Genomic DNA, 13255 nt, shown 5'->3' on the forward strand with positions numbered 1-13255 from the left:
CCAACCTGCATTTTCTTGGTGTCTTCTAGATAAAGTCTGAAAACTCCTCTGATAATTTTTTTTTAAGCTTACAAATTACTCACAAGTGGATGTGGAACAAGAAGCAGATCTCAAGCAGGCAACAAAAACCACTCTGTTCCATACAGTCTAATTAAGAGTGAGCTGGAAAAATGTTCTTGAAATTGAAAGAAATGTCACTTCAGTTGTACGGAAGTTTTTCTGTCAGCTGGGCTGCATGTTGGAAGGTAGGAGCTTATTAACATAAATCAAAACACCTCGTGCCCAATGTTTTGGTACATTCCTCACATAAATAGAGCGGGTCAGGAATCATTTGTACCTATCAGAATTTTTGCATTTTCATAGACCAGAAGAAAACTACCTCTGAATTGCGTCTTGATATCCCTTTTCATTGACGACCTCTGAATTTTCTTATCCACTTCTCTATACATGAAAAGTACATATTTATGTGTGTAAAACGGCTGTGCTTTTTTTTTATGTAGGCCATTGGGACTAATAACAGCCTATAAAGTTTTGCATCCCTAGGCTACTAGGTCTGAACCAGGCCAGGTCAGTACAGATTGAAAATTATCTTCTCTTGGCTGTGCAGTGGCCTGCATGAAATGACTTTGGTCTCAGTCCAGCTCCCTGTGGATCAGTATGTACATCTCAAACCCCATTTCGATCAGCAGTAACTGGCAAATTTGCTGGCAGACTGAGCTATTTTACCATTTTACCTTCACAAACCGTTGCTTCGGGTCAAGCTCGGTGGCGTGGCTGCGTGATCCATTGCAAAGTCCCTGTAGGACTCTTTCTGGGGACACACTGCACAGGTACTCAGAGCTTTTGGAAGAGCAACCCTCATAAGAATTGCAGGCCACCCAGATTGTCCTGCATCTTTCTTAAATGGCAGGTGCCTTTCTGAAAAGCTGATCCACTTCTGAGCTGGCCCTGCCACATGGAGACCAGGAAACAATGAACATCACCTCAATGCGAAGAAACTGGATGCGGGCTAAAACCAGTATTTCAATAACAACTCACAGATGGATTCTTCTGGCTCTGCTGCACAACAGGAGAAGATATCCTACATTCAGATCCCAACAGGGAAGATCATTATGGGGCGGCCACCTGTGTGTTCCCAGGCTTTCAGACTAAGCCGCTCCCCTATAGATTTTTATATCAATGAACCAGGTGCTTGCTGCCTATTAGGCTTGTTGGTGTTCTCCCCCCGGAGCTCATATTGACCAATTAGATGTATCTGCTGGAGCTCCGGCAGCCACAGCGTTTAGGAGCCTGTGTTTTCCTAAACCCTGACAGTGTTCACGTCAGTGCCTGGCTGCATGAGCCATAATGAAGGGTCTTCTCTCACTTCAGGGCATTTGTTGTGTGCTTTTGAGCAGGTGAACTATTGTACCAGAGTATTTAACAAGGTCACCGGATGCACCAGACACAGCGGGTCTCCCTCAGTTGTGGAAACTGCATCCCTTTCTTCAAATTCAATGGAATTTTTCAGACCTTTTTATGAACTCCTTCTATTTCATTTTGTTTGGTCGCTCTCTTATCAATGTACAAGCTCCAGAAATTGTCTGTGACAGCTCAAATTCTACTTTGTCAGCCCAAGCTTACCTGAACGCAACTGCCGGCTTTGGTAGGATTGTCCCAAATATATGAGTGGAGAGTTTGTCTCAGTGACTGCTGCTACTAATGAGAATTTAGTCACACACGGTGTCTATAATTTGATAAGAATTCTGCGGGGCAAGTCCCAGCTCTCCTCCTTTTTCTTCTTATATTTACTTTTACTTCTGGGCTCTGCTGCAGTTTTATTTATCTGAATAACTCCAAAGTTTTCCTAAGTGGGTCCAAAGGAACCAACATCATATAGAAAGCCTGAATGCCTCTGCCTTTGTTGCTAGTTGACATATTTCCTGTATTTTATCCTTAATTGGCAATGTGGCTATGTCAAATTGCATTTCCGCTCCTGTAGCCTCATTCAGAATCAGTGGAGCTCAATATTCTGCTCAGACTGAGTTATTTGACCTGAATTTTGCAGAGGAATAAACTGCTTGCCAATAGCAGTGTCTCTTTTTATCTATTAAGCTTCTAAATGTATATATCTTTATCCACACTGTCTGTGGGTCTATGCATAAACATGTTGGTAGCTGACTCTCCTGGTAATTCAAATTGCAAACTGACTTCATTAAAACCACCTAAGTATAGGATTTAAGTCACAGGTTAGTTTTTCATTTTGTTTTCTGTCTAACTACACTGTCAAAGGAAAAGACTTTATCCTTTGCAATCAGACGCGTATAGATGGAAAATCCTTGTGTATTCTCTTATACCAAAGAACGACTGAAATTTTACCAGATCTTGAACTCTTTAACTGTAGGTTTTTGGATTTAAGAATACCCGTGAAAGTTTGATGGGGATTATCTGTTTATCCGCCTGTGTATGGTTGGAGGTTATTTATCAGCTTTTCAGAAGGTACATTGCAAACCCTGTTAGCTTAAGGTTGACATATCCTTTCTTTCTTGGATGATTTCCTTTTTTGCTTTGACCCTTTCACATGCGGATCGTGCAGCTCAGAACCAAGGTCAACCGCAGGTGGTGTCATCATCAGCCCTGTACCGACCTATTTTCCATCCACATTGGTGCTTCGTGGCTTCAGTGCTGTTAGCCAGGGACCAGCGGAGGATACCTGCTGGGTACAGCACGTTTCACTCCTCCCGGACTCACTCCATCCAGGGGGCAGGAATGAGAGCTCAGGAAAGCACTGACGTTCTGAACTCATTTGGCGGCTTCTGCTGCAGAAAGATGCAGGTCTCAGCAGTGACCGCACTGGTGAGCACAGAGAGTGTCTGGTAGGGAAGTTTAGATTTGAGACGGTGCTTGGATTTTATCCTTAATTGTATAGTACAGCTGGAGAAGAATTCTAAAAGAAAGTTTGCAAATAGTGCAAAACCATTGGGATTGTCAAATATAGATAATAGAAAGTTTTTATGTTACTGAATGAGTGGGTAGGTTTAAATTCAGTGTTCAAAAATGCAGGGTAGTGGACAAGGGGAAAATAACATTAAGTAAATACACAAAGGGTGAGTTCTAATTTAATTCCTACCATTCAGGGAAGGAGATCAGGCAATCACAGTGGATAGCTTTCTGAAAAACTCAAATAAGTGCCCGGCACCGGTCAAAAACCAAATGAATCCAGAGCACCACATAGAATAGTTGGAATAATCAGGAAGAGAACAAAACAGCATGGAAAAAACATTTTTGTGGTATTGTGTAAATCCATAATATATCTAAATCTCAAATTGCTGCGTACAGTTTCGCCGATTCCTGCTTACAAAGGATATAATGGAAGTATTGAATGGTGACAAAGATCATCTTTTATATGGAATAGCTTCTATACAAAAAGTGACTCGATAAGCTAGAACTCAGCTCAGAAAACAGATGGCTGAGGAGGGATACGATAGAGATCTATGGAACTGTGGATAGTGCATAGAACATGAACAAGGAATGGTTATTTACTATTTCTAATAACACAGAAACAAGGGGCAACCAATTAAATGATTGCACAGCAGGTTTAAAGACAAAGAGAGTGCTTTTCACAGAATGCGTAATTAAATTGTGAAATGGCTCCCATAAAATGAGAATAAGAGAGTGGGATGATTTTGCTTAGAAAAGGGGTCACCAAGGGTAGGTATGTGAGAGGGCTCTTACACCAAGGGGGAAGGGGAAAAAGGAGTGCATCTTTGCTATTTATCACAGTATAAGAAGTTTCCCAATTAAAAATCAGGCAGTGGATTTGAAGCAAACAAATAAAGATAATTTTTCTCCTTTGTATTTATAATTAAACTGTGGATCTTCTTGCCAGAGGATGTCATAGAGGCTGAGAGTATAAATGATACCTTTTATTTCCTGGTTTTGCAATGTCCCATTTGCAGAACTGGTCAGACTTGTCAGCCAGAGCCCAAATTTATTATTGCAAAAAAGTCAGGAGGCCACAATTGTTCTACAGGGTAGATCCTGGACTGTGCCACTCAGGCAATGTGGACAGAGCAAAAACCATCTCTAATTTCCAGACAAATACAATCCCATAAAATAGCTGGTGCAGAATTGTCCTAGCCAGCTCTGAATTCTCACTTCGAAGTACACTGCACTGCACTGCAATGCTTCTCTGGATTTCCAAATGGCTTAGGCTTCTGTTAGCCACTGATCTAATCTGCCCAAATCTGGGAAAGAGAATGATGGAACTGCACGTAGTGTGTTAAAATCTTTCCTTTACCGTAGTAATAACTCCAATTCAGATGCCTCCATTTAAAAAAACAGGGGAAAACAGGGATTTTTTTGTCTTTACCAGTAGTATTCAAGGTCTGTGCTTTAGTATTTTGCCATACTTAGCTAGCTTCTGTCCCACAGTTGGGACACAAGTAGCTTGTTGAGTACGTCATGAAGAGCTCGTGTACCAAGTATATACTCTTGGGCACGTAAATACTGTCCACTAGCTTGAAATAATGCACATTATGCCTGGGCCATTTTACCTTTTGGAACATTTAATTGTGATATGGCCATGGTTTTTTGGAGCATCTTAGAATAGCAGCCGATCAAAGTCGATTATGGTAACAGCAAAGAGCCCTCCGGATGTTTGACTCTTTATAGCTTCCCCAGAGTTAAGTTTAAAATATTCTGAGAGTTTACTCCCTGCTTCACCTGAATAAATCTGCAGTGGCCCTATTCCAAGTTCAAATTGCTTTAACTAAACAGAGGACTTGGTTATCCAGCTGGCCCCATAATGTGTATCGGTAATCCTCCTGATGTAGACATGATTGACCTGCCTTGATAATATACCTTCCCATTAACGCGATGTAAACCTGTGTATTACAGATGGTTTTATTTCCACCTGAGATACCTGCTCCATAAACTATCTCCCCACCTCCACTGTGAACAGAATTAGGAGTTTGGTTTTGTGTCTTGCCCTTATATAGCCAACTGCTGGGGCTGGCTGAGCGCTGCACACCCATCCCATTTAGCTGAACGCCGACCTCCACTGTCTTCTGTGAACTGTGCACGGCCGTGATGCTTGTACTCCATTACAGGCTGCCCGTGGGAGGCTGTCCTCGCAGGTGTGATGCACCATCTCACCAGATGAAATGTCCCCAGGAAATGATGTAGGAGTTGTTTTACCCAGTCTAAATCCAATCTCCTATTTTTGGAGAGGTCCCTCCTGGATAAATGTGTTTTGTGATATTTTATTAGGTGAAAAGTGCTGACTGTATAAAAAAAATCTTGTTCAGAGGTTGATGATCATCTTTTTTACTCTCCACACTACTTTCCTTCTGAATACATTTAATTATATGATGCTGTATTCATTGCCTCGCTGACACTAAAGTGCTCTGCAGTTAAGGCCTAAATACTAAACCAGGCAGATATTCAAGTGTTGTAAAGTTAGTCTAGATTTTTTTTCCCAGCAACAGTGCTACACTGATTTACGGGAAGCAGGGGGGAGGGTGCTATCTTTTCCCTGCTCTCTTTATTGAATTCTCTTTCTTTTTTTTAACGCCCATATTTAGGTGGCTTGAACAGTAGGAATGGATTTTTTTAATTGCAGATAACTGACTGATATTGGACGTATTTTTAGTGCAAACTAGAAAGCTGTTCCCTGGTGGTGAGGGGGATTATGGTGCTCGCTGACAGAAATCCAACTCAGGTTCGCTGAGTTTTAGTATGCAAAATCCAATTTTTGCAATGAAAGTTTTGTTTGTGTTTGTTTTCACTTGATTTCATGGAGGCAAAAAAAAAACAACTCACAGAGCTAGAATTTGCTGCCTTTATTCTTAGGGAGTACTGCTCCAATTTATCGTCAGTTTTATTGTGCCCAGAGCATTGTTCCTTTTGGATGACGCATGTTGGAGCTAAGATGCTGGAGGACAGGAGGGTGGTGAGATTCTGCTCACCCTCTGCTTCAAAAGATGAGCCCAATCTTGCATACACAGTGTCTGTCAGTTTGCCCATGTGGGATTTGAGTATGCGGATCATGCGGAGGATGCACATGGAAAAAACCCTCTCGGTGCCTGGAATGAGGGGATCCGGGGCAGCTCACCTCCGTTACCCCTTTCCCATGAGTTAACAGGAGAGGGACACATTCGGGCACGAGACCACAGGGTCCAAGCCCCAGATTCCCAGTTTGAAAGGATCCTGAGCCAGTGTGCGATGCCCAACTCCTTAGATGCACAGATCCTTGGATCCTGCAGGGTAAATCCCTCACAGCTGGGATTTACTGGGCTGGAAACCACGAGCTGTGTGGAGATAATTCCAGTCCTACATGTGCCTGTGTGGTGGCCAGGCTGAAAGGCCGCAAAAGTTCTCCAGTCCTGGTAGGTACAAATCATTCTCCAGGTAGCCATATCCTAATCCAAGGCTTTTCTAAACTGTGGCCAAGGGCTTCCCAGGTGCCTGCTCAACGTGATGGGGACGGTTCCTTCTGGGAAGATAGATGGATGGATGATTGTTGCTCTGAAGCCCCTACAGCCCTGGCACCATAGGATGAGTACTCCTGGTTTTGAAATAAAAATAGCGCAAATACACTGTTAATGTATCTCGGATCAGTTTTGAGGCTGTGTGATGGGAAAGAGAAATCTCCAGATGGGGGAATGCGAAGCTCTAGGGGCCCAGCAGGTCAGAAATGAGAACATGGCCCAGGTTCTTCTGTGGCCTTACTGAGGGAGTAACATGCGTTGCACCAGTAGCAGCCTGTAGCAGGCCACAGCGAATACATTTGGGTTTATAAAACAGGAATCCACAAAGCTCGGTCAGATTTTGCACAGCCAATTTGGAAAATAGCAAACCACAGTTATTTTGTGGTAACTTTTACTCCCCTCACGGTCAGTGCTCCCGGCTTTGCTTTTGCGTAACAAATGCTGTGGCATTTTACTCAGTAATGCCATTACCCATTCATTTACCCAGTAAAATGAAATTAAATGGTATTTAATAAAGTGCTGTAAGTACTTAAAACTAAAATTATTTGTAATGATTTTACTTACTACTCTCTCCATAACAGAGTTTCCATTTTGTTTGTGTGCATGTTTTGCTGAATACTTTTGTTCAAACACCATATTTAAGAATTATAATTATCAGGCTGACTAATTCTGAACTTGGCATTTACATATTTCATTTCAGTGAAATTTACTGTATGAATTAGCATATTAGCACAAATTCAGAGGTGAAAGAAAATGCTGACATCCATTCGTAACTGTTTGTAAATCCTTGTAAGATTATAGGAAGCAAGGCGGTAAGTTCTTCCCACTCCCAAGGGTGGCTGTGCTTGGTCCTTATGGCACGTCCAGGTTTCACAGTATCCTCAGAGGACGCTGGTGCCACTGAGGTGCAGACTGGGGAGAGCTTTGCAGATGGCTGCTGGCAGTGCCTTATGATTTCATGAAAGACTTGGGCATTCAGGCCTGCCAAGGGTTGTGTCTTTGGATGAGTCATGAGCCGCAAAGTCGCTTTTTAAACACAAGAAAGCTCTTTCTCATCCTTTCCGCCTTACCCATCCTCTCCCATAAAAAGGGCAAAGGGAAAAGGAGACTGAGTAAGGTCATCAGGGGTTTCGTTGCGCCCTTTTAGATGTATATCAAACCCTAGCGCAGCTACATCGTGTAACGTTTCAGAGTGGGTAAAGGAACATTTGTCAGTTCTTAGTAGCAGCGATTACCTGCAAACTGAACACTTGCCTCGTTCGGGGCACAAGATCCTTCCCCAACCTTTTTTCTGCATTTTATCATTAGCACCAATAATAGCATCTGCAGGGAGTAATTAGTAGCACCCAGAGGGGAAAGGAATTCTGCCAGAGGACATCATTATGTCTGGAAAAGTAAAGATGCCGTATAGTAAGGTCATGAATAAATTGTTTGAGTCTAGGGTGGAGGAGAAGACCAGTAAAAGTACAAAGTTTCCTCCTGCTGCTAATACGCTTATGAAGAGCACATTAATTTCCACTGGAACACCATTAGGGAAATTAGTTTGTTCTGACAGTTTGTGTTGCTGGATACCATATGTTTACCTTGAGGGAATGTTTGTGGAGAACCACTTTGGGTTAATTGTAAATGTCACAATTAAATAAGTAAATATACAGAACTGTATCTGTGATCTGCATCAGTGCACAGGCACGGTGTACCGGCACACTGGTGTGCCACGGAATGTGTCTACATATAAATATATACTGTTACGTGCTAAATCCATACCAAGCAGCTTATCTGGACACACAGACATCAGGTACAAACAGCACCTGCCTTTTGTCTTTCTGATCTGTTTCTCGTTACATACGGATGGCACTGCACCATCCCCTTTTTTTCTGTCGAATGCCTGCGCTGTGCGCTCCGAGAACCCAGCGCTGGGCTCCCCCGTTGCCGGTGACAGGGGCTGCGCCTCTAATTCATCTGGCACAAAAAAACAAGCGAGGAGGGAGAGAGGGATGAAATCAGATACTGTGTTAAAAATCTCCGATCGGTGGGAGTCACACTGCAGATTACCAAAGGCTCAAATATGTTGCCTTTCAGTGTTGTCGGTCCCCCCTAATCTGCACAGGAGTTGAGGGTTTTCAGCACCTTGACAGATTAAAGTTTAAGAATACTCAAACCAACCTGTCACATAGGTCTTTATCATGCAAACTTGAGGCCAAGTTCAATAACAGCCCTGTTTGTCTTCTGCATTGCAGAGGCCTTGACAAATTGATTTTCTGTTTTGCCACTGCCGTCAGTGGAACCAGGCTTTAGCTCTCCAAGGCAAATTTATTCCTGTAGGTTATAGCAACTTCTGAAATTCTTAATTGCACATCCTTAAATAGTCAAACTTTGAGGCAGACCAGGTATGGGTGCAGACTTTGCTGGGTGTTGTTGACCACTGCTGGGTTATTAACTCCCTGTACGGTCTGGGGTACCCTTTTTTTCCCTTTGAAAATGCATTTCACGGATTTAAAGGCCTGATCCAAAATGTACGAAAATAAATGCAAATCTTTGTATCGAACAGCAGAGAAGGATTTTAGAGGGTCATTGTTTACAGCAGGAATGTATTTTTAATAGAAACAAGAAATCTAGTCTGTTAGGGCAGCATTAATCCAGGGAAAACACTTTCTGAAGTGTCCAGAGCTTGTTAACAGAGCCAACACCGGAGGCAGCAGTGTGTCTTTCAGCTCTACTAATATTGTACAATAATAATTTTTGCGGAAGAAAGTCTTCCCCTCTCCCTGAACAGAAACAAGACGTATTATTGACTGCCATCCGGAAAGATGTATGCTCTGGTCCTCCTGAGTCTATTAATATTTGATGCTGATGGATGTGAGCTGGCAGCCTGAGTTATTAATGGAGTTTGGTTCCTTGGACCTAACCCTCAGTACATAGGGGAGAATTAACAATAACAAGAATTGTATTCCCAAACCTCTCGTGGTGCTAGAAAAGTCTGTCATTTAGTCTCAGCAACAATTAGTATTTCTGAAGTACTTAAAGGTATGGAAGGTCACACAGGTGGTGTTAGTTATGTATTGTCACCATTCATTTGATTTAAAGCTGACTTTTTAGGGTCCCGGGGATCGCAGATGCCCCACCTGTATCTTTGCTATGTTGGGATACTCACATCAGATTTAGAATTCAAACAAAAAAAGGCTCACTCGTGTGAGGTTCTGAGCAGCTTGTGGAGATGTGGGACCCCCTGTCTCTGGTTGTCCTGGGGCAGGTGCTGTGCAGAGCAGGGGGCAGGGACACACGGAATGGGGCTTTTGCTGGAGAGTTTTTCCATTGATTATGAGTCAGATTTGATCCCTGAAATTAGGAAATAATACACTGGATAGGCTTCAGGGGTATATTTTGGTAAGCTGGGCCTTGATGAAGAACATGAAGCGCTTTTGAAAGTTTTGTGATGTCCATATGAATCACTCTGACTTGGGAAATAGAGATGTAAAATACCAAGTTATTTATAGCTGGATTTCTTAATATAGCTTTAACATTTTCAGGGGTATATGTTTGATTGAATTAGCTACTCCTTCCTATCATGTATATCACATCCAGGCATTTCACTACTCTCATTAACCTCCTGATCTTAATAGAAAAAAGAATAATCAACATAAGGAGCACAGCTGTTGATTAATTTTACTAAATAGGATAGAATTATAAAGTACCATATTGCAAGAGCAAAGATTCAATACACAACATTTGAAATCAGTTTAATAGAATATATAACTCATTAACAACTGGATAGACGTATTATTCACTTGGGCAGGTGGTGAGAGGGAGGTGGAATTTACATAACTTTAACAGTACCTGAATGCATTTAATTTCATAGGTCATTCTCCCAAATCAAGTTCAAAATGTTAATAACGGGTTGTGCATTTATAATTAATAAAACCTTAGAGCCGGTGCTATAGTTCAAGTGCATTTTCCTCTTATGTAATTAAGAAGTTAAGTGCATTTGGCAGTTGTCACTCAGAGAGCTCCGAAGGTCTCGCTTGTCAAACCCAGGGATAGAAATCTCATTAAGCCAGTTATTTTTTCAGCTAAGGTTTGTTTGCAAAGTAAGTGTATATAAGGTGGACAGCCAGAATGACCAACCTTTGTTAGTCCATAAAGTATAGTATATTAAATTAAATGCCAAAACGGAAAGGCATGTTGAATATAGATGAAACAGACTGGTGTTCAGCTTGTACACAGTCCCTTTTCTTTGGGATACCCAGGGTGTCTGTGCCTGACTGCCCTCCATGCAGAGCAAATCTACAGAAAACTGGAGAATCCTCACCAACCTCTGGTGCCCACGGCCAGGGAGAACTTACCGCATCGCCCGAGCTGATCTGCGGTCACAACCGGGGGGTCCACCTCCTGCTTCCGCCCATGGTCCAGATGATGGTTTGGTTCATCTGGTTCCCAGGGGGATATTTTATCTCCACATCGCTCTGTTCTACTTTCCTTTTCAAAGGAATTTTCTTTTACTTCTGGATCACTAGTTCAAATCCAGATAAGGTCAGTTGTCATAGAAATTATTAGCGGTACCAGCAGTTCTGTGTTGTACATGAAATGAGTTGGGAGTTTCATTCACACGAGATACGGCTTTCTAAGTGGCACTAATTGGCTGTCTAATTGTCACACGCAGGAGAAAGGCAGAGGACTGATTAGGCGTGGAGACTGAATGCCCCTCTGCCGTCCGGCTGGGCTCTGGGTTGCTGTAGCTCATTCCGTGGCCGTGCTGGCAGGGTAATGAGGGGCAGCACGCTTTGGATTTTCTGGCTGCCACAACAGCACCTTTCCCTGCCAGGCCTTTTCAGGGGAGCTTGTTTTACTCCACCAAGGTCAAAGACAGCATCTTTTACAAACACTGCTTTCACTCACAAGGCAGAGACTTGTAGGATTTACTTCCGAATGGTATGTATTTTAACCGTTTCTCTTACTTCCCCCTAAAACAAAGTTTTGGGTATAAAATAGGATGAGTCATACTGGTGCTAGGCAGAACTGCTACAGCAAGCATATGGGCGTTTATGGTGCTCAGAAATCTGTTCATATTTCCTTTTACTGTCTCAGTGTCTGATGCTGTGATATATAGGCTCCTGGAGGTACTTGCCGTGGCATAGGGAAGCTGACATTTTGTGCATTTATGTCCTGATAAATGGATCCTCCTGTCAAACAGGGAAGCCTCTCACCTGCAAAACCATGTTTTGACCAGTATCTTTTCCCCTGAGCTATGGTATAGGTCACACTGTGCAATGTAGTTACTGTTTAACTTTGAAGTAGCATAGCTTTCTCTGACACAGAACTAAATTATTGAAGTTTGGCTCACTGAAGAAGTAAATTTCGGAGCTAATTTGTGATGTGAAAGTCAGGACTACACATAGAAGAAAAAGAAGCAAAAATTCCTCATATATGCTAACATATATTGACCAGACTATGGGACTTAGTAAATAGGTTTAAAGGGATCATGCTTTCATTTTAACTGACTTGTTCCGTCAGATAAACCACATTTTAAGAACTGTGTCTCTCCTGTCAGTCCTGTAAGGTAATCAGTGCATACAGCGTACCATAACTTACTATTGAAATATACTATATTTCTGTAACACGTAGGTATTTACTCTCCTTTCCCTCACTTTGCCCACACCTAAAGCAGGACTAGGACAGAGACTGTCTGTTTCTGTGTTCTGCTCTGGCTGCCTCCTCGCTGACACACGCATCACTCCTTGTTCAGCACCCTTCCTGAAGTCACATCCTCATGAAAATTAATTGGAAACAAATGCAGGTACCAGCTACGCGTCAAAAAGGTCTAATGCACCTGCCATGTAGTTTTCCTCGCCGCCAGCCTGTGGAAGATGAGCACATACGAGATCCTTTAGCCTTTTAACAGCCCTATTCTTAGAATATATTTTCCAAGAAATGCAGAGCAATCTTTGCATGGTTTCAGACTGTATATTTTGTGATTAGTGTTTCCTAAGTGATGTTTTGCTTAATGATCTAACATCTGTTCTAGGAGGTTTGTTTTTGTAACTTCCCCACCTCCTGCTGAATGAACGCCAGAAACTTGTCCCTTTCCTCCAAGTCAATCAAAGCACTAATTGCATCATAATCATGGGAAGCAGCGGTGACTGCTCAAGTGCTGAAGACTCAGCAATCAACTCATAACACTCTGTTCGCTGTTTGGAAAAAGAAAGCCTCCCTGTGCAGAGAGGGGAATTTCCTGCAATTCAGATTTCTTTAGCTGACTCTTGACTTTTTTTGGTTTGCAGGGAGATGACTGCACCTTTACCTGCATGGCAGGGACCTACGGAACCAATTGCTCATCCGTTTGTAATTGCAAAAATGATGGTGCATGTTCCCCGGTGGATGGTCTGTGCTATTGCAAAGAAGGTAAACAAAATTCAGATTTAACAATTGTCTGCAATTTGGCACCAATGCTTCTCCCCCTTTAAAGTGGCACAGCTGTGCAGTCACTAACTCCACTATTTTCTTGTGCCTGTTGGTAATTCAGCAGTCTGCCTGAGTATCAAAACTCAACAGGGGCTTGACTGTATGTTTTGTCTCTGCCCTGAGCAGGGGCCAGACTTAACTGCTCTGCTGCAAGAACAGGTCACAGAACTAAGTGTGCTGGCAGAGCCACAGCTCCTCTCTAAAGCAAATGCAAAGCAATCCCCAGACTGTTGGGGTTTTTTCTCTATCACTTTGCTGCCCCATTTCTCCAGGACTCAAAAGCCCCTGTTCTTCCCTCCATGCCTGGAGTGACACAACTGGACCTGTTG

At 42.6% G+C, this 13255-nt stretch overlaps 1 protein-coding gene across 2 annotated transcripts in view; it reads left to right on the forward strand.

Annotated features, from left to right (window-relative positions):
- The window catches only part of MEGF11 (multiple EGF like domains 11), a 212456-nt gene that overhangs the window by 136608 nt on the left and 62593 nt on the right, over window positions 1-13255 (forward strand). For both annotated transcript variants that reach the window (XM_074155366.1, XM_074155367.1), the window contains exon 10: window positions 12746-12866. In XM_074155366.1, coding sequence (XP_074011467.1) covers window positions 12746-12866 — 121 coding nt within the window. The remainder of the gene's footprint in view (window positions 1-12745; window positions 12867-13255) is intronic.

The sequence above is a fragment of the Numenius arquata genome, chromosome 11, assembly GCF_964106895.1.
Source record: "Numenius arquata chromosome 11, bNumArq3.hap1.1, whole genome shotgun sequence".
Taxonomy (NCBI): Eukaryota; Metazoa; Chordata; class Aves; order Charadriiformes; family Scolopacidae; genus Numenius; species Numenius arquata.